The sequence below is a fragment of the Sapajus apella genome, unplaced genomic scaffold, assembly GCF_009761245.1.
Source record: "Sapajus apella isolate SASKATOON/1434 unplaced genomic scaffold, GSC_monkey_1.0 scaffold32, whole genome shotgun sequence".
Classification (NCBI taxonomy): domain Eukaryota; kingdom Metazoa; phylum Chordata; class Mammalia; order Primates; family Cebidae; genus Sapajus; species Sapajus apella.
Genome location: NW_022436972.1, coordinates 18165560 through 18190920, shown reverse-complemented (window position 1 = coordinate 18190920; position 25361 = coordinate 18165560). Strand labels below are relative to the sequence as shown.

At 37.8% G+C, this 25361-nt stretch overlaps 1 protein-coding gene across 3 annotated transcripts in view; it reads right to left on the bottom strand.

Moving 5' to 3' along the window:
- The window catches only part of SUCLA2 (succinate-CoA ligase ADP-forming subunit beta), a 51511-nt gene that overhangs the window by 975 nt on the left and 25175 nt on the right, over positions 1 to 25361 (bottom strand). For all 3 annotated transcript variants that reach the window (XM_032294672.1, XM_032294670.1, XM_032294671.1), the window contains exons 5-10: positions 24147 to 24275; positions 20536 to 20674; positions 11805 to 11966; positions 11550 to 11692; positions 6405 to 6525; positions 5906 to 5994 (exon numbers count right to left, since the gene is read on the bottom strand). In XM_032294672.1, coding sequence (XP_032150563.1) covers positions 5906 to 5994; positions 6405 to 6525; positions 11550 to 11692; positions 11805 to 11966; positions 20536 to 20674; positions 24147 to 24275 — 783 coding nt within the window. The remainder of the gene's footprint in view (positions 1 to 5905; positions 5995 to 6404; positions 6526 to 11549; positions 11693 to 11804; positions 11967 to 20535; positions 20675 to 24146; positions 24276 to 25361) is intronic.

The window sequence follows — 25361 nt, the reverse complement described above, 5'->3', positions numbered from 1 at the left end:
TCAATTACTTTCTGATTAAGCTATTATATCACCTGTTAGGATTATATATATGCATTATATAAAATTATATATGTGTGTATATATATCTTATTCCAAATTTTATCTTAAAGACAGAAACAGTGAGTGTTTTGTTGGATACTTGTTTTTAAAGAAGTATACAATCTTAAAATACTGGTATAAGAGTTTGGGTCTAGCAGTTAGTATTTTACTTTTTGTCAGTAAGTTAACAATTGCTAACCTGAGTTCCAATCTGTCTAAAAATATCCACCTGTTACCATACAAAACATCACGCAAATTTAGACATGTTTAACACCAAAAAAAAAAAAACAAAAAACAAAAAACCAACCGTCAGCTTCCCTCTTCCCCAGTAAAACAGTTAAGAAAGGACTTCAAAGTTAGGTATCTTGGATTCAAATTCCCCCTCTGATGCTTATGACACATAAACTTGAATAAGTTAACTTGTCTAGCCTGTTTCTTCATCTGTAAAAATGGAAATTTTATCACCAAACTCATATTAAATGAGATAATCCTTGAAGAAAACAGCTTAGCATCACATGCACAGTAAATAATAAATGGTAGTGACTGCTAGTATCATCATCACATTCAACATTATTATGGTTATGACTTCTATAATCTGCCAGTCAATAAAAAACACTATAGTCATAACTTAAATCAACTGTTCACATTTACCTCATGATCTATTTGATCAAGGTCCTACTAGTTTTTCTCCTTTTCCATGTCCTCCAAGCTTTTCTTAACTCAAGCTTTCATTGCAAAAAAGTACACTTTCAGAGACACGTTATAACCTACAAGTTATAACCTACTTACTACCTTTACCTTACCTCATATCTAAGTATTGCACTAGATGGACTCCTACTATCTCTCATCTCTTCCCTTCAATATATCCCACATCTCAAAGTCAAAACAGGCTTTCTGAAAATATTTACTCCTATTATTCCCTTGCCCCAAATCTTTAATTTTAACTCAGGTTTGAGTTTAAAATCTTCTGTCTCTAAACTACAGTTAAATTTTATTTACTAGTAAGTACTTTCCCAAAGAAGGTTATAAAACTTTTATTGTTCTTGTGAAATGACAGCAAATTCAAGAGTCTGGGTGGGTGTGGTGGCTCATGCATGTAATCCCAGAATTTTGGGAGGCTGAGATGGGCAGAGGTCAGGAGTTCGAGACCAGCCTGGCCAACATAGCAAAACCCCATCTCTACTAGAAATACAAAAATTAGCTGGGCATGGTGGCACGCACCTATAGTCCCAGCTAGTTGGGAGGCTCAGACACAAGAATTGCTTGAACCTGGGAGGCAGAGGTTACAGTGAGCTTGAAATACCCTAGCTTGGCTGTGATGAATACATTTTGAACAATCCTGCCAATTCCATTTTGCCCACCCTGAGCTATTTAGGGCATTCTTTTCTGAGAAACAGGGCTCACTGGCCCATATATCCTGTGCCTGCAACTGTGTAACTGCCTACCCCACATCCTGAGTAAAAAACAACTTTAAATAGAATTTTGTTGTTAGGAATCCCCCCCTTCCCCTAACCTGTTCCTTCTGCTTCTATAATATCTGCTTACCACTCCTTGACCCTAAACTGGTATAAAAATGTTGATCGCCCTTTGTTCTTGGCAGAGAGGTTTCAGCTGTAGCTGACTCTTGGACACCAGCCATTAAAAGTGGACTCTCAACAAGCTCAGAGCATGGCACTTCTGTTTTAAACTCGCTCGGGTATAACAAGCTGAGATCACGCCACTGCACTCCAGCCTGGGTGAATGAGCAAGACTCTTCCTCAAAGAAAAAAAAAAATTGAAGAGTCTAGTATTGATTAAGATATAGAGCCCAAAGAGTGTTCCATGAAATGTCTATAAACATAAAGGAAGACAATAAAAAATTCTCATCTCTCTTTATCTACTCTGAAGTGTTCTCTGATACACATTGTTGTTAAGTAAAAGAAATAAAGTATACATTACCATTAATCTAAAGTGGAAAAAGGGAGGGACTTGCACACGCGCGCGCACACACACACACACACACACACACACACACACTCTCTCTCTCTCTCTCTCTCCCCCTCCCTCCTCTCCCTCTCCCTCTCCTCCCCCTCCCCCTTCCCCCTCCCTCTCCTCCTCTCTCTCTCTCTCTCTCTTCTCTCTCTCTCCTTCCTTATCCGCAATTTCACTTTCTATACTTTCAGTTGTCTGCAGTCAACTGTGGTCCAAAAATATTAAATGAGAAATTTTAAAAAGTCATAAGTTTTAAACTGTGTGTTGTTCTGAAAAGTGTGATGAAATCTTGCACCATCCTGCTCGAAGGGGAATGTGAACCATCTCTTTGCTCAGCATATTCACACTGTATAAGCTACTCTTCCATTAGTCATCAACATTATCTGCTCTTGACATCCAATCATCAACATCATGGCTCAATGATCCAGGATGACCCAAAGCAGATGACCCTCCTTCTGTCACATCATTAGGTCAACAGTAGCCTAACACTACGTCATGATGCCTACATCATTCACCTCAGTTCATCTTACCAAGTAAGCATTTTATCATCTTCTATCATCACAAAGGTGAGTATACAGCAATAAGATATTTTGAGAGAGAGACCACATTCACCTTTATCACAGTATATTGTTATAATTGTTCTACTTTATTATTAGCTGTTGTCGTTAATCTCTTACTGTGTCTAATACATAAATTAAACTTTATCAAAAGTATGTTTTTGGCCGGGCACGGTGGCTCATGCCTGTAATCCCAGCACTTTGGGAGGCCGAGGCAGGTGGATCACGAGGTCAAGAGATCGAGACCATCCTGGTCAACATGGTGAAACCCCGTCTCTACTAAAAACACACAAAAAATTAGCTGGGCATGGTGGCGCGTGCCTGTAATCCCAGCTACTCTGGAGGCTGAGGCAGGAGAATTGCCTGAACCCGGGAGGCCCGGGAGGTTGCAGTGAGCCGAGATCGCGCCATTGCACTCCAGCCTGGGTAACAAGAGTGAAACTCCGTCTCAAAAAAAAAAAAAAAGTATGTTTTTAAGTATAGGGAAAAGCATAGTATATATAGGGTTTGGTACGATCTGCAATTCAGGCATCCACTGGGGGTCTTGCAACACATTCCTTGCAGATAAGGGGGACTACTATACACATATATATAGTTATATACATACAATTAGCTTATATTTTTAAAAAGTGGAAAGATAAACCAAAAATTTCTTTAAAAAAAAAAAAAAAGAAGGCTGGGTGTGGTGGCTAATGCCTGTAATCCCAGCACTTTGGGAGGCCAAGGCAGGCAGATAAAGAGGTCAAGAGATCAAGATCATCCTGGCCAACATGGTGAAACCCCGTCTCTACAAAAAATACAAAAATCAGCTGGGTGTGGTGGTGCACACCTGTAGTCCCAGCTACTTGGGAGGCTGAGGCAGGAGAATTGTTTGAATCCGGGAGGCAGAGGTCGCAGTGAGCTGAGCTCACGCCACTGCACTCCAGCCTGGTGCCTGGCAACAGAGCAAGACTCTGTCTCAAAAAAAAAAAAAAAAAAAAAAAAGGAAAGAAAAGAAAAGAAAAAGAAAACTTTTTTTAAAAAAAGGTAAAAAGGTTACCTGTTGAGGAAGAAGGAAAGAGGGAAATATATAAAAGCTAGATTCCCTGATAATACCTCATTCTATAGTTTGACTTTGGAATCATGTAAACATAAAATGAAAGGTTTTTTTTTGTTTGTTTGTTTTTAAAAAAAAAAAGGAATCTCTTTAAAAAAAAATGAAACTATATTAAGCTGGGGCAAAACACACAGAGAATTATTTCACATGAATTTTAAAATCTGGTAAGTTGTGGGACATACCCTAAATGACAGAAAGAAATGCAGACATAATTTCTTTCAGTAATCAGACTGTTGGTATTCTTATTATAAAACTGTCATATCTGTACTAAGGGACAAAGCTTAAATGAATAACTATGATACTACGGCATGAAAGAAGGCAGAAACAAATGTCAGATAAGAAAAAAAAACTATACTCCCGGACTTCCACTGAAAATATCAGTATAAACTCAAGTATTACCTCTTTTAAAAAATACAATTTTTCTCAGACTTGCCACTTAAAAAGCCCAGAAACAAGAATCAACCCAGTATCCATGAATACTCATAAGGCCCAAATTGTGGTCTCTAAATACCATTGGGCTCATTCAAGTCTGACTCAAGAAGTGTAAAGATGAGCCTGAAACATTTCATCATAACAGAGAGAGGGCATGTTAGAAGGATGGAGCAGTTAACCTGAAGAGGGGTTCCCAATGGCCAAAGGCAGGACAATTTCAATCAATAACAACTTATATGAACTGAACTACATCAAATGTTTAAATCATGGGTTCAAAATAGTATGCCAGTAGAGCACACGTGTGTGCGTGTGTGTGTGTGTGTATACACACATACTTGAAAATAAAAAATAAAATACAAAAAATAAAAACAAAAAAAGCCTGGGTCACCTTTATTAGACATAACAGAACAAACATTATTTTGAAAATTGGTCGATAAAGGCAAAGAATCAGGTAATTATCTTACTTTTCCTATACAAAATGTACTCCATGGTAACAAATGGTTGAAACGCAGAAGTTTTACTTTTCAGAAGCATTACATGCGGTAAGTGAAGAATGGCAGAATAGCACCACTTTGCAACACAAACAAAATACTGGATCTAAGCTATCATGTCAATGGCTAGTAATACCACAAAAAGTTCTAACACTGTATACCTTTTGATGAAATTAGACAATACCAACTATGAAATATTCTTGTTCCCTCCTCCCCAAAATCAAATATGAAAATGGTCAAGCCTATAGACTGAACTCTCAAGTTTATAGAAAATAGAGAGGGCAGAGAATATATTAAATGGATGACACCCTAAAGATGCAAGCATTAAAATCCAGACTATGAGAAACTTAACAGGACCATCAACCTGGATTTTTCAATGAATAAACCACAGAAAAAGTTTTTTTTTTAAAAAAGAGGAAAACAGAATAAGAAACCGAGTGACATATTAACCAACTGCAATGCAGAGCCTTATTCTGATCCTAACAAAGAACTCAGACAAAAGACATGAGAGAATCAGAAATTTCAACAAGGACTATATTCTTTTTTATAGAACATAATCATAATACCATTACCCCACCTAAAACAAGCAACAGTAATTCCTTTATACCATTATCAATACTTTTATCTTTTATAGATACATGATGACATGTATGAAATGACATAACACCTGAGATTTGCTTGAAAATAATCATAGCTGTGGAAGGAAGTAAGACTACAGACGAAACAAGATTGGGCAGGAGCTGACCATTGTTCAAGATGACTGCAGGTATAAGACGTTTTGACAAAGATTCTCTCCCTGACCAAACTCTATATTGCCTAGGCTAGTCTCAAACTCCTGACCTCAAGCAATCCTCCTGTCTCGGCCTCCCAAAGGCTACTTTTAACTGTCTTCTCAACTTGGCCCTAATGTTTGGACTTTTGTATTTGTCCCTGTATAGTCCAATTTTAGCAAGAATCTTGCTTATGTCAGTTTAGCCAGGATCCTCCCTTACTCATGATGTGTCCTTTCAGTAATTTTCATCCACTGCCCTCTTCCTTGGTTGTAAATTGCCACTTTTCCTTGTTGTATTTGGAGTTGGGACCAATCTTTCTCCCTTACTGCAAAACTCCATTGCAGTAGTTTCTATGCTTATTGCAACAGTCCCCCTGAATAAAGTCTGCCTTAGCATCTTTCAACAAGTGTCATGAATAATTTTCTCTAACCATTCATTCTACTCATAATATTTAGCTGAAGCACAAATTATTAGCTGTATTAATAATCAGGTTCATTTTAGAATTTGTGTATATAAATCCTCCCTAGATTAACATAGGCCATTTACCATTCTAGCAGCTTCGTCCAAGTCATCACAGGCAAGTATTTTAAGTCCACTGTCTGCTATCAGTGCCTTAGCATCATCGACCCGTGTACCTGTAAATGATTTATGCAGATATAAATGTTTTAAATACACACATAAAAGCATTTGAAATTTTTGCCAAAACATGGTACAAGAATGAAACCTCAACAGAGGAGACTTCCATCATTTAGCATAAATGCTTCTAAATCAAAGAAAATACTGTAAAAGCCCTGGTAATTCAGGCAAATCAGAATTCAAGACAAATCACAACAAATAAAAAGTGTATCAAATTATACCAAACAAAACTATATACATTTTTGCCCCAATGTTAAAATTTTTTTAAAACTATACTTGTTAAATTTCATATTAGGTAACACTTTCAAAGACACAGCTATTTTAAAACTACGTTTTAATAAACTGAACTCCATGGAAATGTGAACTTTTAAGGAATTAGGAACAATTGCAAGATACCTTTTACACTCACCTTGTAACCGTACCACAACAGGGATTCTAATTTCCAAATCTTTTACTGCCATGACTATACCCTGTGCAATCACATCACAGCGCATAATTCCTCCAAAAATGTTGACCAGAATAGCCAGTACCTATGAATAAAGTGTTCTGATAGATTAAAATTTAAAAGAAATTTAAATTCTTTTCCCAAAAAAAATACGAGTATATGTGCTTTATGATAAACATTAAGTTGACAGAAAGATTTTCAGACCAAACCACCATACCCTCCTCTAGCTCTCTTTATTGAAGTCTGTGTAGTCCACTGCTCACCAGGACTTATTTCCACCTCCTTGAGTAATTTCAACACCCGGTTCACATTTCCTTCTCTACAATATATCATATGAATAAGAGAATCTAATTCCATTTACTTTCTCCTGTTGAACTTGGCCATTCACCAACAGGACTACCCCCAGATCATATTATAAGACAGTCTCATGAGCAAGATCTCCAATTTAGTGTTTGTCACCTATCATTTCTTCATCTATCCCTGTAGGAAAAGGGTGTGTTGCATGGCAAGGGTAACACCATCTTGAAGCGAAACTGCCATAATGACCAATATTTGACTCCTGCAGAGCAAGGCCTTCTGCAGCAAGTTCAAGAAACACTGCCTGTGGCATAGATAACCCTTATAAAGAAACAATGCCTGTAGCATAAATGACCCCTCATAAAGATGTTTACCTAACTTCCCCAATGGTCACAAGTTTGACAAGAGGGTCTGAGACATGACCAGCTACACAGGTGTTAAAAAAAAAAAAAAAAAAGCTCACTACATGAAGGATACTTTCTGGAGGGCAAGTGTGGGGATCCACCATCTCACAGCTGCCCAAACCATAGCTTCTGTTTTTAAGTCCCTACATAAATTTAGTTTATTTCTGAGAACTGGATTTGTCAGCCTCTTTCTTTGGCCTCTCAGACTCCTTGGCCTTTGGGGGTAGGTGTGCATAAACTGCTCAATGCAAAATAATCCCTGTCAATGTAATCAACTTTTCACACAAACTAGGCCCTAAGATTCATCCAACTTCTGTATGGCCCTCTTCTAGCTACATTTCACATCCAAATCTCAGGGCCTGTTTGGGTCAGTATTCTTTCACCATCACAATGACAGTTCTGAATCAGTGTTCTCCTATCCTTTCCAAATAATCTTCCTTTTTTAAAAAAAAAAGAGGGTTTAGTTCACTCGGCTACACCAGAGCTTCTCAAACAGTGAGACTGAAATGGGCTGCAGAGGGCCGGGCAAGGTGGCTCATGCCTGTAATCCCCCCAGCGCTTTGGGAGGCTGAGGCAGGCGGATCACCTGAGGTCAGGAGTTTGAGACCAGCTTGACCAACATGGCGAAACCCTGCCTCTACTAAAAACATAAATTAGCTGGGCATGGTGGCACATGCCTATAATCCCAGCTACTCAAGAGGCTGAGGCAGGAGACTCGCTTGAACCCAGGAGGCAGAGGTTGTAGTGAGCCGAGATCCCACCACTGCACTCCAGCCTGGGCAACAAAGAGAGAAACTCTGTCTCAAAAAATAAATAAATAAATATAAAAATAAATAAACAATAAAATAAAAAACAAAGAACAAAAAAAATGGGTTCTAGATACACCAAAATATTGTTCCCTTCAATTCTTGGGGCAGCTAGGAACGTTCTGGGGCAGCAGGAGCCTCAGGGCCAGTGGACTCTGACTACAAGCAATCTCCATCTACCTCCAAAGCCCCACTGAAATATCTTCTGTGAATGCCATGCCATGAAAACAGTTGAGACACACTGAGCTATATTACACATTGTTTACCTTACCACTATTATTCCCAGACCTTCAAGAAATGAAGCTCTGGAATTCATAATAGACTAGAACTCACAGTAGCCTTTGGCATCTCTCATCTCTCTCCCTCTCACCTCATTCTGGAGTGTTTGATAGGCATCATCAAACACTCCAGTCTTAAAGTTCTTGGATCTTGACTCTACCACGCCACTTTTACCTGCAGTCCATTTAAAGTAATTACTACCATGAATAAATCCTAAACTAGACCAGAATGAGTACCCTCTAGAATATCAAATGTATAAATCTCATTCTCTGCTCAACCTCCTCCCCTTTCACTTTAATGCCTTTTACCTCTAGTTCTATCAAACCCAATCTTTTCTTCTTAAAAGCCTCTAGTCCCTCAATCCCTCTGTAATCTTCTTGTCTATCAGCTCTCAATGGATCTGACTTCCTCCACCATACAGCCTGGAACATATGACTGAGCAATTCAATGACACTGCCACCTGCCTGCTCACTTCTACCATACCTATTCCTCTGCCATGCTACTTCAAACAATGCATCTCTGGATGATTCCAGCCATAGTTTATTCAAGGAAAAGTAAAAACTCAAAACAAAACTGGTAACACTAGCATAACCTGAAGAGCAATAAAGTAATGATTCAACAGCAATCCTCAACTTAGTAGTCTGCGTTATATCTTTTAACTCTTCATAAGCCTCCTACCCCACTCAAGCTCTCTAACTTTTAGCATACAACCTTCCTTTCTAGTAGCACCTCAGGAAAGGAGTAACCACCCTTCCAAAGCAAACCTGGAAGAGATCATTATCTCCATCTACTTACTATATTGTATTTCTTCAGGTCATCATGCCTCTAGCTACATTCACTCTCTTTATTTTCAAACCTCTTCTCTTCCTCCAACTACAAACAGCTCATCTTTTTGATCTTCTCAACAAGCAAGAAAACATACACCACAAAACTCTCCTCAGACCTACTGCCTTCAGCTGATACTACAACACCCCTTCCATGCCTTAGTTTAAAAAGAAAAAAATCCTCAAAGAGTAATCTCTCCTGGATGTCTCTACTCCCTCAATTCCTCATCAAATCAATTCATTATAATCTGGCCTATGCCCGCATCTGTTCGACTATTCTTACTAAGGTTCCCACTCACCTCTGTCAGTCCTTACTGTCTGAATGCTCCCCACAAGCATTTGACATCGTCTCCCAATGCCTTACTTCTCGAAACTCTTCACTTTGGCCCTTCGAAGTCACCACTCTCTCCTGATCTGCTCCTATCTCTGTCATTTGTTCTCTGTTTTTCATTTGGGTTTTCCTTCTCTATTCAACCCTTCAACAAGAATGGAGGGGCCAGGTTCCATTCTTGGTTCCTCATCTCACTTGCATGGATCACCTCGCCAACTCCTGAGACTTCCAACTTTTCTCCACTATAGGAAATACAGTATCTTTTCAACCGTCTACTAGATATAGTCACCACAATCCAAACTTGACATTCATTCTGAAATACCTATTCCTTTACTCTGCCTCTGACAGTATGAAAGGCAATACCACCCAATGATTCTCCCCAGCCCAAAGTCCTAATGTTAACTTAAACAACCCTTCTATGAGGCTCTCAGAAAAGAAAATTAAAAAATGAATTAAAGGAACTCATCTCAGGAATGCCTCTAAGTTAGGTTTGTTTGTTTCTTTGCTTTATTCTTACTGATACTGTCTTTGTCAGGGATCTCTTCCATGACAAGAGAATTCATAACAAATGAATTCTCTTCCAAATTGATCTCTTCTGTCAGTGTCTCCCTACTCTTCATTTCACTCTCTACTAATCTTCTAAAATTTTCTTTAAAATAAAAAACAAAAGGCAGGGGATAGATTTATGTATTTGTGTATGTGGTGGGGTAGGGAGTTAAAATCCAAAATCCTTAACTATAGATATAGGGATCTTCACAAATGTGGCTGCAATCTGCTAACATCATATCTTATCATTTATCCCAATAATGCCATATTCTTTGCACATAAGCATCTTACCACCCATGAACATAACGGCCCTCTCTGGATTCCATGTCTTTATATATTTTCTTCCTCATGCCCTCATTTAATTTTCAAGACTGCACAAAGTAACATCCATTCAGTGAAGGCCACCCTGATTCTCCCAGTTCTTGCCTCTGTCTTCTGTCCTTCCACAGTGCTACTGTCAATCACCCCAGTAAACTGTAAGTAACTTAAGAGAAGTGCCCATGTATTCCCAAGTCCAAGCACAGTGATCATCGCAAAATATATGGCCACTTCAATGCTATCCACATTGACACAGTGGGTTCCCGTTCTGTTTCCAACTCTGATGCCCATCACGTCAGTCCCCTACACTGTAACTCTTCATATACTTTTCTCCATTTTTGCACCTGGGCCCTAAAAGCCATGCTTAGAAAAATAAGCAACTAGAATTCTAATTCACCTTAGTAAGTACTCAACAGTTAGATAATTAGATTGTCTTTAATACTATGCTTCTCAAGTCAAAAGAAGCTACAGAAATATAGGTCCCATAAAATGTTTACATTTTTTGAGTAATTACTAAACAAGGGAAATAACACACATTTTACAACTCATTTTAGTTTAATCCTCTTTGTAAAATTAATTAATATGGAAAATAAGTCTGTAGACTCAAAGGGAAAGGCAGTGAAATAAATTTATATTTTAAACAATTCTACCGTCTAACACCACATATAAAAATATACATTGTCAGCAGCATCACCAATAATAAATATTGATTAATGACCTACATATGTATTGGGCATTTTACCAGACACTAGGAGAAGTAACAATGAGTAAGATATGATCCCTATCAATGAAGAATTCTCAGTCTACATCCAGCAGTACTGGGCATTTTACCAGACACTAGGAGAAGCAACAATTAATAAGATATGATCCCTATCAATGAAGAATTCTCGGCCTAAATCCAGTAAGACTAGTTCCACAGAGGTTATTATCTTTTTTGAAAGCCTTACGAAATCTACATTGGCCGCACAATGGATACATTCCTTAACAAATATCTAGTGATTAATAATACATATGTCTATTGAATTATGATACTTAACATCCCTTGTACTTTGATAATCATTAATAAATACACAGCTCTAAATTACGGCACATTTATGACAGATTAAACAAACATTAAAATGAATGTTTTAGAAGAGTATCTTGGTGAATTGCCCAAAAAATTCAAGATATGGCAAAAAAGGACTTAAAATATATATATTAAAAGACATATGTATAAATTCTAAGGTATAAAAAATACACATTTTTTCAATGTATTTATTTTATATAGTTATATAATATAAAAATACATCAAGCCCTGCCCTTACCTTTTTATCTGAAGTGATAAGCTTAAACGCTTCTGTTACTTGATGGACTGTAGCACCACCACCAACATCAAGGAAGTTGGCTGGAGTCCCTCCATGAAGTTTTATTATATCCATTGTGGCCATAGCCAAACCAGCACCATTTACTATATGGGGGAAATGATTTGTATAAGCAACAAACAGAGAGAACATAAATTAAACTTAGTAAATCCAAATTAAAGTTAGTGAATTCAACTATAACATAAAAACATATGGTACCTAGGCAGCCTATATTTCCATCCAGGCCAATGTAGTTGAGATGTGCCTTAGCAGCATCTTTGTCTCTTTCATCTTCCTGGGTCCAGTCTTGTAGATCAAAGATTTTCTTTTGGCGATAGGCTGAATTAGAGTCAAAATTGATCTTTGCATCCATACACAATACTTTGAAGGGGAAACAAAGAAAATGACCTTAATTTCAAGGCAGATACAATAGATACAATAAAGTATCAAATAGTCTTTCATTTAGGGAAAAAACACATTTTAATTTTGCTATTTACTTAAAGTATTTCAATTTATGTTCACCATGAATTCAAACAGTTCCTTAAAAAAAGAGTTTCTGGGAATTAAAACTGCCCCATCAAAGTTATTGGATCTATATCCATGCTATGCACTAAAGAAAAAGAAAATCTCAAAAATATTTTAAATTATTTTAAAATTGTCAAAAGTTATCCTTATTTCCATCTAACCCTATCACTTTGGCCCCATGTCCCATACCTTCTCATCTACTCAAAAATATTGTTCCAGCAATTCCATCTCTCCTACATTATAAATCTGCCTCCCCCTTACCTTTCTATTGACTAAATCTTGCCAACTTGCTAAAACAGTTTTATTTCCTCAGCTTAATAAAATGAAAAAAGATTATTTTAACTCCCATCTCCCCCTTACTCTTAACTACACAGCAAAACTTCTTGAAGATTTGTCTAGTTAAAAGCAGGGTCTCAGAACAAAGATCTCTGGGGAAAAAAGAAATAGAGGGGTGAGCAAACTACAGCCAGATTTGGCCTGTGACTGTTTTTATCTTTATTTTTGTGTTTTGACACCCAGGCTAGACTGTAGAGGTGTCCTCTTGGCTTATTGCAACCTCCACCTCCCAGATTCAAGCAATTCTCATGCTTCAGCCTCCCGAGTAACTGGAAATACAGGTGCGCACCACAATGCCCAGCTAATTTTTGTATTTTTAGTAGAGAAAGGGTTTTGCCATGTTGGCCAGGCTGGTCTCGAACTCCTGACCTCAAGTAATCTGTCTGCCTCGGCTTCCCAAAATGCTGGGATTAAAAAAGTGAGCCACTGAGCCCAGTCTTTGTCTGTTTTCAAATGGCCTATAAGCTAAGAATGGGTTTTACACTTTTAAAGGATTATGAAGACAAAAGGGAAAAGAAAGAAGAGCAAGAAGAAAAACAGCAGCACCCAAGACTATATGTGGTCCGTAAAGCCTAAAATATTTATTAAGTGCCAATCCCCATGTTTAAACTTCTTGTAACAAATTTTTTCCTGCCATTCTCTCTTACCTACTCTAATTAGGCATTTACCTCTAGCACTCTACCAAAATAGCGCTTACAAAGGTCACCTCTCTGACTTCATCTTTAGTACGCTACCCGTTCCTCACTCCAATCTAACTATAACATTCTCCTTGCAATTCCTGAAAAGATAAAGGGTTGAAAGAAGTGATCAATTTCAGCAGCTGCCCAACACAGGAGACAAAGTTTGGAGCCCAAGTAAGTTAAGTAACAATAACAAAAATCAATATTCTTTCAGAGGAAGATAACAGAATTCACTCTTTATACTGTATCTCCCAAAATGTATAGAAAACAATTCAAAATTACCAGATCTGTAATGAAACAGGAAAATGTAACCACTAGTAAAGAGAAAAAACAGTCAACTGAAATTAAACCCAAGGTAACCCAGATTAGGAATAAAGAGGAGACTATCATTAACTTTTTAAAACATTTTTAAGGATTTAAGAGAAAATATGGTCATAATAAATGAACACACGGGTAATCTCAGCAGAAAATAAAACTATAAAGGGGAACAAAATGGAAAATCTAGAGCTAAAAAGTGTGATATCTGAAATGAAAAATTCACTGGATGAACTTAACAGCAGACTGGTTATGGGTCAGTGAACCTGAAGACAAAGAGAAATTATCCAATCTGTAGAAGAAAAAAGAAAAGAAACTGCACCTCAGTGACCTCTTGGACAATATCAAGAAACTGGAAGAAAAGGTCTCGGGTCAGGAAAAAAGTGATGAAAGAAAAATATATCAAGCCAAGATTCTATATCCAGTGAAAATATACCTCGAAAGAAAGACAAAGGCATTTTCAGACTAATGGCAACAAAATTCATTACTAGCAGAACTGTGCTAAGAGAAATGCTACAGAAAGTTTTTCAGGTTCAAGGGAAATAATAGGTGGAAACTTGAATCTAAAGTAGTGAATGTCAACAAGGGGCAGTTTTGTCCCACTGGGGACATCAGGAAATGTCTGGGGGCATTTTTGGCTGTCACAAATGAGGTTGCTACTGGCATCGAATGCTACTGGGTAAACATCCTGAAAAACATCCTATCAAGCACAGGACAGCCTCCCATAACAAAAACATCAACCTACCCTAAAATGTCAATAGTGCCAATATTGGTAAATCTTTATCTATGGGTAGGAAAGAACAACAAAAATATATGAGAAAATTTAAATCAACCCAATAGTCCCATAGATTGTTCTTCTGGATAAACAGTGAAATTGACCTTTCCGGTCTTAAAGTTTGAAATTTGTATTTGTTTTATCTGAGTTCCTTCTTCAGGAAGGGGCCTTCAGGCTTCTCAAAAAAAAAATCTATCAAAGAACTGAAACTCACCAGATCACCACAGCCAAACAATGAGACTCTGGACCCCTCATTCATCATGATTGCTTCCTTGACCCTCCCAAGTTCCTATTTTTTTTTTTTTTTTTACGTATTATTACATTTTTTCCCTGCTGTATAAACCCCTAGTTTTAGCCAGTCAGGGAGATGGATTTGAGACTGACCTCCCATCTCCTCAGTTGCAACACCTGATTAAAGCCCTCTTCCTTGGCAATGCTTGTCGTCTTAGTAATTGGCTTTCTGTGTGGCGAGCAAACCCCTGGTGTTTCTGTAACGGATTTTGGTTCGTTGACCAGGAACATGTTGCTTGTGACTCAGCTGAAACGGGCCAGGAGTCTCAGAAGCCCTCCCAAGCAGCTGCCCACCCAATTTTGTCTGAAGGTATCAGTTTCTCTCTGGCCCCATCACAGCTGGCCCCAACCACCTTCCTTATTGCCTCATTACAACTGTCTTTGAAACCTAACATCAGCATCCATATAAGTGAGTGTCCTTTGTGGGTCCAGATAGCAGGATTTGCTCCTCTCAATTTGGGAAAGTTTTAAAAGAATTTTCATTTGTAGGTTGAACAAGACCAAATGACTGAGAGAGGGAAGCACCCTTTCAGTATGAACATTCTTGGGGGCTTTTTTGTAATTGTGGGTTGTGTCCAGGCAAGTGAATATCTTTTGTGGGTACCAGGCAGTGGGATCAGCTCCTCTAAATTTGGGAAATTCCTAATAAATTTTTGTTTGCAGTTGACCAAGCCCAACTGACAGAGAGAGGAAGCACCCCAAGTGTTTCAGTGTGGATATTCTTGGAGCTTGTTTGTTGCTGTAGCAGTTGGATTGTGTTTGGGTGATTGTGTGTGTTTTATACAGTAATAAGAAATTAGAATTTGGTAAAATGATACACTTTCGCAACACTGTTTGGTCCCAGCATTGTTTGGAATCTGGAATTTGCTGTTGAATGAAAAAGTGGGCTGGAGTTGCATATATCCAGGCTTTGGTGCTGCTATCCTATGCAGGGTTGGGCCTGGTTAGTATGTGATATTCTCCTTTGATGATGTTTGGCCACAGCGTTCTGGGGAGGTTTGGCCTTTAAAAAAAATCAAATTGCCATAAAAACTGCTTTACTACTAAAGTTTTGGTTCACAGCTTTCAGTGGATTACCTATTGGGTAAACAAAGTATAACCATGTAAAACCACTGAGTTTGTACTGCTATCTCATGGCTAGAGTTCCAAGGTAAACACTGTTGGATTTTCATTTGTGTGTGTGTGTATACATGTCTAAATGTGTTTATTTGTATGTACACTTATTGTTATATGTTGTATCTACCAAATTGGTTTATAAGTAAGAGTGCCCATAAATTAATAAGTCCAAGCAATTTTTAAGTTCATATGACTTAAGTAAACCTTTACTAAACAAGCTAGCTTTAAAATTGTTGGTAAAATGAAAATAGAAATGTCTTCAGAATTGTCAGCATACATTATTGCCTAGATTTGACATCTGTCTCTGGGAGATATTTTGAGGTGTCAGGGTTTGGCATATAAGGTTATAAAACTATAAATCCAGCCAAAACAAAGATCTGTTCCAGGTCAAATGGACGTGGCAACTAAATTGAATGTGTGATAAAAGATATTACTAGGACACCTGGCTACTTCTGAATATGAATTATGGATTAGATAATATTTTCTCAGTATTAAATTTCTTGGTTTTAATAAATGTAATCAGGTTATATAAGAGAATGTTCTTGTTTTTAGACACTAGGAGAACAGTATCTCCATCTTACTCTCAATTGTTCCAAATATATATATATTTATACACACACATGCATGTGCATGCAGACAGAAAGAGCAGACAGAGAATAAAATAGGGTAAAATGTAAACAAATGGCAATGTTGAGTAAAGGGAATTTGGGTGTTCCTTATACTATTTATTTCTCTATCAAAATTAAAGATTAAGGGGGAAAAAAGGCCACACGGTACCATATTCATAGTGAGGAATGATTTAGTTCAGCAAAACATCACCCACTAAATTAAATTAATGCTGCTGAATAGAAAAAAAATCGACAATTCTTATCCTTTTTACTTTCTATATAAATTGCACGAGGATCCACTCTTGGATGGTTCTTGGAGAGCTTTTAGTTCATCCTTAGATAACTACATTTAAGTTATATAGGCTGGTGCAAAAGTAATTGACTTTTTTAAAATGGCAAAAACTGCAATTACTTTTGCACTAACCTAAATATTGATAAACTGACCACTTTTGAGTATTCCTCACAATGAACACTACATTCCTTGTAGTTGTCCAGTTTGAAATATTTTCTCATTTCCATTATTAATTCTTCATTAATTCATAAATTATTTGAAAGTATTTTCTTTAAATTAAAAGAAAATAGGCTGGGTGTGATGGCTCACGCCTGTAATGCCAGCATATTGGGAGGCTGAGGTGGGAGGACTGCTTCAGCCCAGGAGTTGGAGACAAGCCCAGGAAACATAGTGGGAGCCTGTCTCTACAAAAAATTTTTTTCAAAAATTAGCCAGGCATGGACCTGTAGTCCCAGCTACTCAAGAGGCTAAAGAGGGAGGTTCGCTTGAGCCCAGAAGGTTAAGGCTGCAGTGATCTGTGATTGTGTCATTGTACTCCAGCCTGGGCAACAGAGCAAGACTGTGTTTCAAAAAATTAAAAAATACTATATTTTATATCAATTTCCAATGTTATTGCTTTGTGTTTAAAGACCATTATCTATGTTATGAATTCTTGGATGTTTGTTGATACTTTTTGATTTGTGACTCAATATTTGTTTTTTTTTTGTTTTTTTTGAGACGGAGTTTCACTCTTGTTACCCAGGCTGGAGTGCAATGGCACGATCTCGGCTCACCGCAACCTCCGCCCCCTGGGTTCAGGCAATTCTCCTGCCTCAGCCTCCTGAGTAGCTGGGATTACAGGCACGCGCCACCATGCCCAGCTAATGTTTTTGTATTTTTAGTAGAGACGGGGTTTCACCATGTTGACCAGGATGGTCTCGATCTCTTGACCTCGTGATCCACCCGCCTCGGCCTCCCAAAGTGCTGGGATTACAGGCTTGAGCCACCACGCCCGGCCTAATATTTCAGTTTTTAAAATCTGTATTTGGATTTTAAAAAGTGTTTTTCTAAATGTTGGGTAATGGATTATATACATGCCCATTAAATTAAAAAAAAATGGCGGGGACATGAGGAACACCTAGTGAAGGCAGCAGTCCTTGCGAGCCCTCTGGAGTACACTCTAGAGATCAAGGCCTGCTGAGGAAGCAGCTGAGGGCAATTCTCCAATGGAAAAATAACGTGAAATCCCTAGGAAAGAGATTTCTTAGGCAGAAGCTCTGTAACAGGCAGTAGAAGCAGCCACTGACAAAACACACTCACAAGCAAGTGTGGGTAGAATATCAGCAGAACCCATACTCAGTTCACACTGAGGTACCAAAATCATGGTGCTCAACAGGGGAGATCACACACTGGTAGTTCTCCCCTCTGGAAATCACAAACGCATACTATCAAAATTAATTTTTGCTTGGAGATTTCTCCTGAGTTTAAGTCCACAGGGAAATAATCAGGATAACTAGTATTCTGGTGAGACCAGGATCTGTTTACTCTCTTTCACTCAGATATCACTGAGTTTCTCCCACAACCTTTGATAAAACTAAGGCCAAGGTTCTGGGAGCATAATAATGCTTCAAATAATTGTTCCCGATGAATGGCTAGGGTTTTGGGGTGTTTTTCTCCCCCAAACATTGGTAATTGAGGAGTCAAACCTCTGATAAACTTATAGGCACATAAGAGACTTAAAATTCTAACAATAATAACTTCTGAGACCATGAAGAAACTCAACCCATTCCCATGCAAAATAGTCCAAATTGCCATGGCTGAAAGAATCCCATTCCACCCAGAATTTGTAATTCCTCTAGCTAATATTCAGTCAAACAATAAATTAGAGAGAATACTAATTTCTTTAAACTTCTAACTCAAAGAAGAGAATTTGACTTGGGACTTCTGTTCTCAAAGTCCTTTGGACTTCATCACATTCGGACTTTAAATTCCAAGTGTGTCTTTATGCAGTTCACTATTAAGAGTTTTTTAAGAGTACCTTAATGCCACAGTTTAATCTGACTACAGAACTTTAGCTTTACTAGAAGGCTTTAAAAAAGAAAATAAAGTTCTCACTGCAGAACCTTAACTTTAGCTTCACTAAAACTAGAATAAGATACTCTAAAAAATGAAAAGTAAAGCTAAAGTAAAATCTTAATTGATTAAAGACTTAAAAGTAAAAAAATGAAACAATTAAAAAATAGAACATCTCTGACTAAACCCCCCCCAAAAAATTGAACACATTGAGGATGAATATTTACTGATCTTAAGATGGAGAAAAAAAAATCTCTCCGCATAAAAGTAATGGAAGTCGGCTGGGCGCAGTGGCTCACACCTGTAATCCCAGCACTTTGGGAGGCTGAGGCAGGCACATCAACTGAGGTCAGGAGTTCAAAATCAGCCTGGCCAACATGGTGAAACCCCATCTCTACTAAAAATACAAAAAAAATTGACCAGGCACAGTGGCTCACACCTATAATCCCAGCACTTTGGGAGGCCAAGGTGGGCAGATCACAAGGTCAAAGATCGAGACCATCCTGGCCAAATGTGAAACCCCATCTCTACTAAAAATACAAAAATTAGCTGAGCATGGTGACGCGTGCCTGTAGTCCGAGCTACTCAGGAGGCTGAGGAAGGAGAATCGCATGAACCTGGGAGGTGGAGGTTGCAGTGAGGCAAGATCGCACCACTGCATTCCAGCCTGGCAACGGAGTGAGACTCCATCTAAAAAAAAAAAAAAGAAAAAAAAAAAAATTTTATCTGGGCATGGTGGTTCATTTCTGTACTCGCAGCTACTTGGGAAGCTGAGGCATAAGAATTACTTGAACCTGAGAGGTACAGATTGCAGTGAACCAAGATCACGTCATTGCACTCCAGTCTAGGCAACAAAGCAAAGCGAGACTCAGTCTCCAAAAAAAAAAAAAAAAAAAGTAAGGGAAGTCAAAATGAGATTTGAGTACATACAAAAACAAAAATATTTCCCCAAAAATCAAATAACACTAAACAACAAAGGAAAATCTCAGAAAAAGATTCAAGCCAAATGTCAGACAAAAGATTGACATCCTTAATATATAAAGACCCCACAGACATAAAGAGTTCCCCAGGATACGTTATTTTTTTTTATTTTTTATTTTTTTGAGACGGAGTTTCGCTCTTGTTGCCCAGGCTGGAGTGCAATGGCGCGATCTCGGCTCACTGCAACCTCCGCCTCCTGGGTTCAGGCAATTCTCCTGCCTCAGCCTCCTGAGTAGCTGGGATTACAGGCATGCGCCACCATGCCCAGCTGATTTTTTGTATTTTTAGTAGAGACGGGGTTTCACCATGTTGACCAGGATGGTCTCGATCTCTTGACTTCGTGATCCACCCACCTCGGCCTCCCAAAGTACCGGGATTACAGGCGTGAGCCACCGCGCCCGGCCCCAGGATACGTTATTAAGTGAATACAGAAAGATGCAAAATGTATATAGCAGGCAATCTATATATACCCAGATAGCTAATTCCATAAAATTACAGCTCAATCACCACCACACTGGATGCACTAACCTAGTACTACCCAATAAAACCTTCTGCAATGATGGGAATGTTCTGTGTATGTGCTCTCTTTATATGGTAACCACATTTAGCTACTGAATGTTTGAACCATGACTAGTGCAACTAAGTAAATCAATTTTTAAATCTTATGTATCTTTAATTAATTTTAATTTAAATAACTACATGTGGCTGATAGTCACTGTTTTGCGCAGTGCAGTTCTGACCCCTCTGTCTCTATAAGGTGTTTATTTATTTATTTATTTATTTTATTTTGTTTTGTGTTGTTTTAATGGGTTTAACAGTTTGTTTAAATGGGTTTAATATTTGTTCATAATCATTCTATTTGTTATAAAATAAGCTTCTACATAGGTAGAAGTTTAACTTCTATGAGTTTAACTTCCATGGGAAGCATATGACAGAGGAATAAATGCATAATCATGTTTGACAAAAGAAGATACTTTACCAGCTCCATCTGAATCTTCCACCATTGGATTTATTTCTATCATGGTTGCATCGTATTTCAGAAAAAGGTTGTAAAGCTTGACCATGTTTTCTGCTGCTGAATCCACAATATTAGGTGGAAATCCCATTTTCTGTGCAAGCTGAAATCAATATGTCTTTTTATTACAGGTAATTTGCATATGTCCAATCAACATTATTGTAAATAAAAAAATCTTGCAGTTTATTAAATGATAAACATGAGTCATTTATAGTAAAACAACAATCACTGAAATAGCAGCTACCATTACTAAATGGTTAAACAAAACTTTTTATTCAAAATCTTCAAAAGGTAGATATTATGCCCATTTTATAGATGAGACTCAGAGAGATCAAGTAACTTGCCATCGGCCTGGATTACAGTTCCAGTGTTTATTTCATAGTCTCCATATTGCCTAAGCTTTATGGCCAACCTACGCTGAAGGAAGAGGCTTATATTTTGTTAAAACTATATCTAAAATATTGGCCAGGGACGGTGGCTCACACCTGTAATCCCTGCACTTTGGGAGGCTGAGGTGGGCGGACCACTTGAAGCCAGGAGTTAGGGACCAGTCTGGCCACCACAGTGAAACCCCATCTCTACTAAAAATGTAAAATGTGGACTGTCAACCCCAATGGTCCAAACAATGGCCAAAATATCAGAAGACCCTATTTTACCTTTTATGTAATTTATGAAGAGTGTCTACCAAGCAATAAGAATACATATCATACAGTCAAATGAGTGTTATGTCATTCATTCAAAAATCTACTGACCACCTAAAATATTCCAGGCACTGTGCTAGGATAAAAAGATAAAGGTATTTAACGTTATAATAAAGGAGTTTACAGTCTTGAGCAGATTCCCAATTAGAGATACTCATAGAGCTTTTTAAACAATACATTATCAAGGCCCCAACTCAGAAGTGCTGGTTCACCAGTTCTATACTGGATCAAGCATCTATCATGTTTAAAGTTCCATAAGCAATTCTGAACCACTGGTACAGAGGATACATGTCTATATGTTTATTCTAACAGTGCTGCCACTGCTCAGGAACACTATGGAGAATTCTTTCCTCTTTTTCAATTACTGTTTAAGGTTGCCACACATTCTTTTGATTTTCAATAACAAAAAATCTTAAATTCTTTGAAAAAGATTTTTGCAAAGAGTCAAATGCCAATAAATAAAGTGAATGATCAAGCTATGGCTGGGCACAGTGGCTCATGTCTATAATATCAGCACTTTGGGAGGCCAAAGAGGGTAGATCACTTGAGGCCACAAGTTTGAAACCAGCCTGGACAACATGGTAAAACACTGTCTCTACTGAAAATACAAAAATTAGCCAGGTGGTGGCACATGCCTGTAATCCCAGCTACTCAAGAGACTGAGACAAAAATTGCTTGAACCCAGGTGGAGGTTGCAGTGAGCTGAGGTCATATCACTGGACTCCTGCCTGGGAGACAGGGCGAGACTCTGTCTCAAAAAACAAACAAAAAAAAAGCACTAAGGAATGTAAACTTTTGTTATGATCTATTTTAAATAAAGAATAATATGAAAGTACCATTTTATTATGAAAGTGAAAGCTTTTCACTATGTCACAACTCACCTAAAAAACCAAAAACTAAAACTAAATGTTTAGGTTTGCACATTTGAAAACTACAACATAATTCTAATCAATCCATTATGACATCAATTTGCTAATGCTATGTACCTCTTCCACTCATCACCATCATGCAAAATGCTATAATCTTAAGATTATTCCTTCACGTATTCTTGTAAATCAGGTATTTTCCTCCTTTTCTAAATTTCACTCTCCAGTCATCATCTTCACATAACTACCTAATAAATCAAACCCATGCCTTTTAAACAATTATATCATTTATCTGCCAAAATTATTTGCTTTACTATCCATCAGAAACATTTCTCTATCTCCTTTAAACCTCTGTGCCAGTCAAAATTCTTACACTTGCTGTGCTTCAATACCATAAACTTGTTCTGACATAGTTTTCTCATTAAGAAATGTTTAATTTCAAAGTTCAATATTCAAATTTTTCTTTTAAGATGAGTCATTAGGCCAGATGAGGTGGCTCACGCCTGTAATCCCAGCACTTTGGAAGGCCGAGGCAGACAGATCACTTGAGGTCAGGAGTTCTGGAACAGCCTGGCCAACATGGTGAAACCCCAACTCTATTAAAAATACAAAAAAAAAAGAAAGAAAGAAAAATTAGCCGGGCATGGTGGTGCATGGCCTGTAATCCTAGCTACTCAGGAGAATGAGGTGTGAGGACTGCTTGAACCTGGGAGGCAGAGGTTGCAGTGAGCTGAGATCACTCCACTGCACACTCTAGCCTGGGTGACAGAACGAGATTCTCCATCTCAAAAACAAGCAAACAAACGAAAAGATGAGTCACTTACTTTTAAATCCAAAGCAAACAATTTAATTCAATAGCAGCATTACAAATATTACCAAGCAATTCTCACAGGTCATAATATTAACTCAAAGGTGGCTTTTTTTTCAGTGGGGGGATGAACAGAGGGAAAGCAGCACACAAGGACAATAGAAAAAACTAGCAAAACTGAAGGCAAAATTTTATTGTCGAACATATACAAATTAAAAGGACCACAGAATTCACTGAATACTTAAAATTACTCAGAAACCACTGCTCTATCATGTAGATATGTAAGACAGTGTCCCTTCCATTCTACACAATTTATAGGAAATAAAGGGGTGAAAGGAATATTTTAAATGTTTAACCATTTAAACCATGAAGATATAATATCCAGACTATGAAAAACAATGAATGATAATCACCTCAGTTTCTTCAACAACTAAACTGAAAGAAAAAAAGACAAAGAGAGCAAAAAGAGAAACCTGTTAAGTTATAAAAGACCTGTGAGACTTATCAGTAACAATGAAGGGTCTGGGCGCAGAGCTCACGCCTGTAATCCTAGCACTTTTGGAGGCCAACACAGGAGATCACCTGACATCAAGAGTTCAAGACCAGCCTGGCCAACATAGTGAAACCCCATCTCTACTGAAAAAAAAAAAAAAAAAAATTAACCAGGCATGGTGACACTGCGCCTGTAATCCCAGCTACTTGGGAGGCTGAGGCAAGAAAATTGCTTGAACCCAGGAGGCAGAGATTGCAGTGAGCCAATATCGCACCACTGCACTCCAGCCTGGGTGACAGAGCAAGACTCCATCTCAAAATAAATAAATAAATAAACAAACAAATAAATAAATAAAAATAAAATAACAATGAAAGAACTTATTTGAATCCTGAGTCAAGCAAATTGCAGATGAAAAAATGATTTGAAACAACTAGAGAAATTTGAATGACTGGGTAAGTGATTATTGTTAATCTACTAGGTATAGTAATGGTATAGTGACTCTTTTAAAAGAATCCATATTGAAATATCTATGGCGCTATAAAAAAAATTGTAAATAATTCCAAAATGTGCTATTTCAAACAAGATATAACTTGCCTAACACTCAAAATTTTTTTTAAAGTTTTGACAATTACTTCAGTTGTACCATTATTTTTATGTGTCGTAATTCTCTAATCATAAGCTGGAAATTTTTCAGGAATACAACATACCCGGAGAGCTTGTTCCTTTTTGATGCCTTCTACAATATCAATAGGTTCTTTAATTATTGCTTCAGGAGTCTCAGCAGCAACATCTTCAATGTTGACACCACCATGTGAACTTCCTATTAATACAGGACCCTGGCAAGAGGAGGAAACAACCAAACTCTAGATTTATTTTACACTCATCAACGAAACTTTAAAACTTACCTGTGCACACTATCAGATATGAGCATCTATTACTCTCTACTTACATTTTAAAATTTCCTTGCAAATTTATTCTCACATCTCCAGCACAGTGTCCTCTTATAAATATTCAATTAATGAAAAAAAGTTAAAGAAAGGAAATAATGGCTTGCCTGCAAGAAAAATAGATTTAAAATATACACAAAAACTTACATCACAATAGCAAAGACTTGGAACCAACCCAAACGCCCATCAATGATAGACTGGATAAAGAAAATGTGGGATATATATACCATGGAATACTATACAGCCATAAAAAGGATGAGTTCATGTCCTTTGCAGGGACATGGATGAAGCTGAAAACCATCATTCTCAGCAAACAAAAGAACAGAAAACCAAACACCACATGTTCTTTCTTGTAAGTGGAAACTGAACAATGAGAACACATGGACACAGGGAGGGGAACATCACACACAAGGGCCTGTCGGGAGGCTGGGGGCAAGGGGAAAGATAGCATTAGGAGAAATACCTATTGTAGATGACAAGTTGATGGGTGCAGCAAACCACCATGGCACATGCACACCCATGTAATAAACCTGTACATTCTGCACGTGTATCCCAGAACTTGAAGTATAATTAAAAAAAAAAAAAACAACCTTACACCAGATATGTAAATACGTATATCTGAAATATAACCTATGCATTTTTCATAAAAACTGAGGGGATGTTAAAAGTATTGCTTAAAGCATTAAAAAAAAAGTCTAAGAAAAGGGAAAGTCTAAGCTCTAGCCCTACTGCAAGACAATGAAAAAGAAAGCTGGCCAGGCGCAGTGGCTCATGCCTGTAATCACAGCACTTTGGAAGGCCAAGATAAGAGGACTGCTTGAGCTCAGGAGTTCAAGACCAGCCTGGGCAACATAGTAAGATTCCATTTCTACAAAAAATACAAAGACATTAGCCAGGCATGGTGGCATGCTCCTGTAGTCTCAGCTACACAATAGGCTGAAATGGGAGGGTGGCTTGAGACTGGGAGATCAAGGC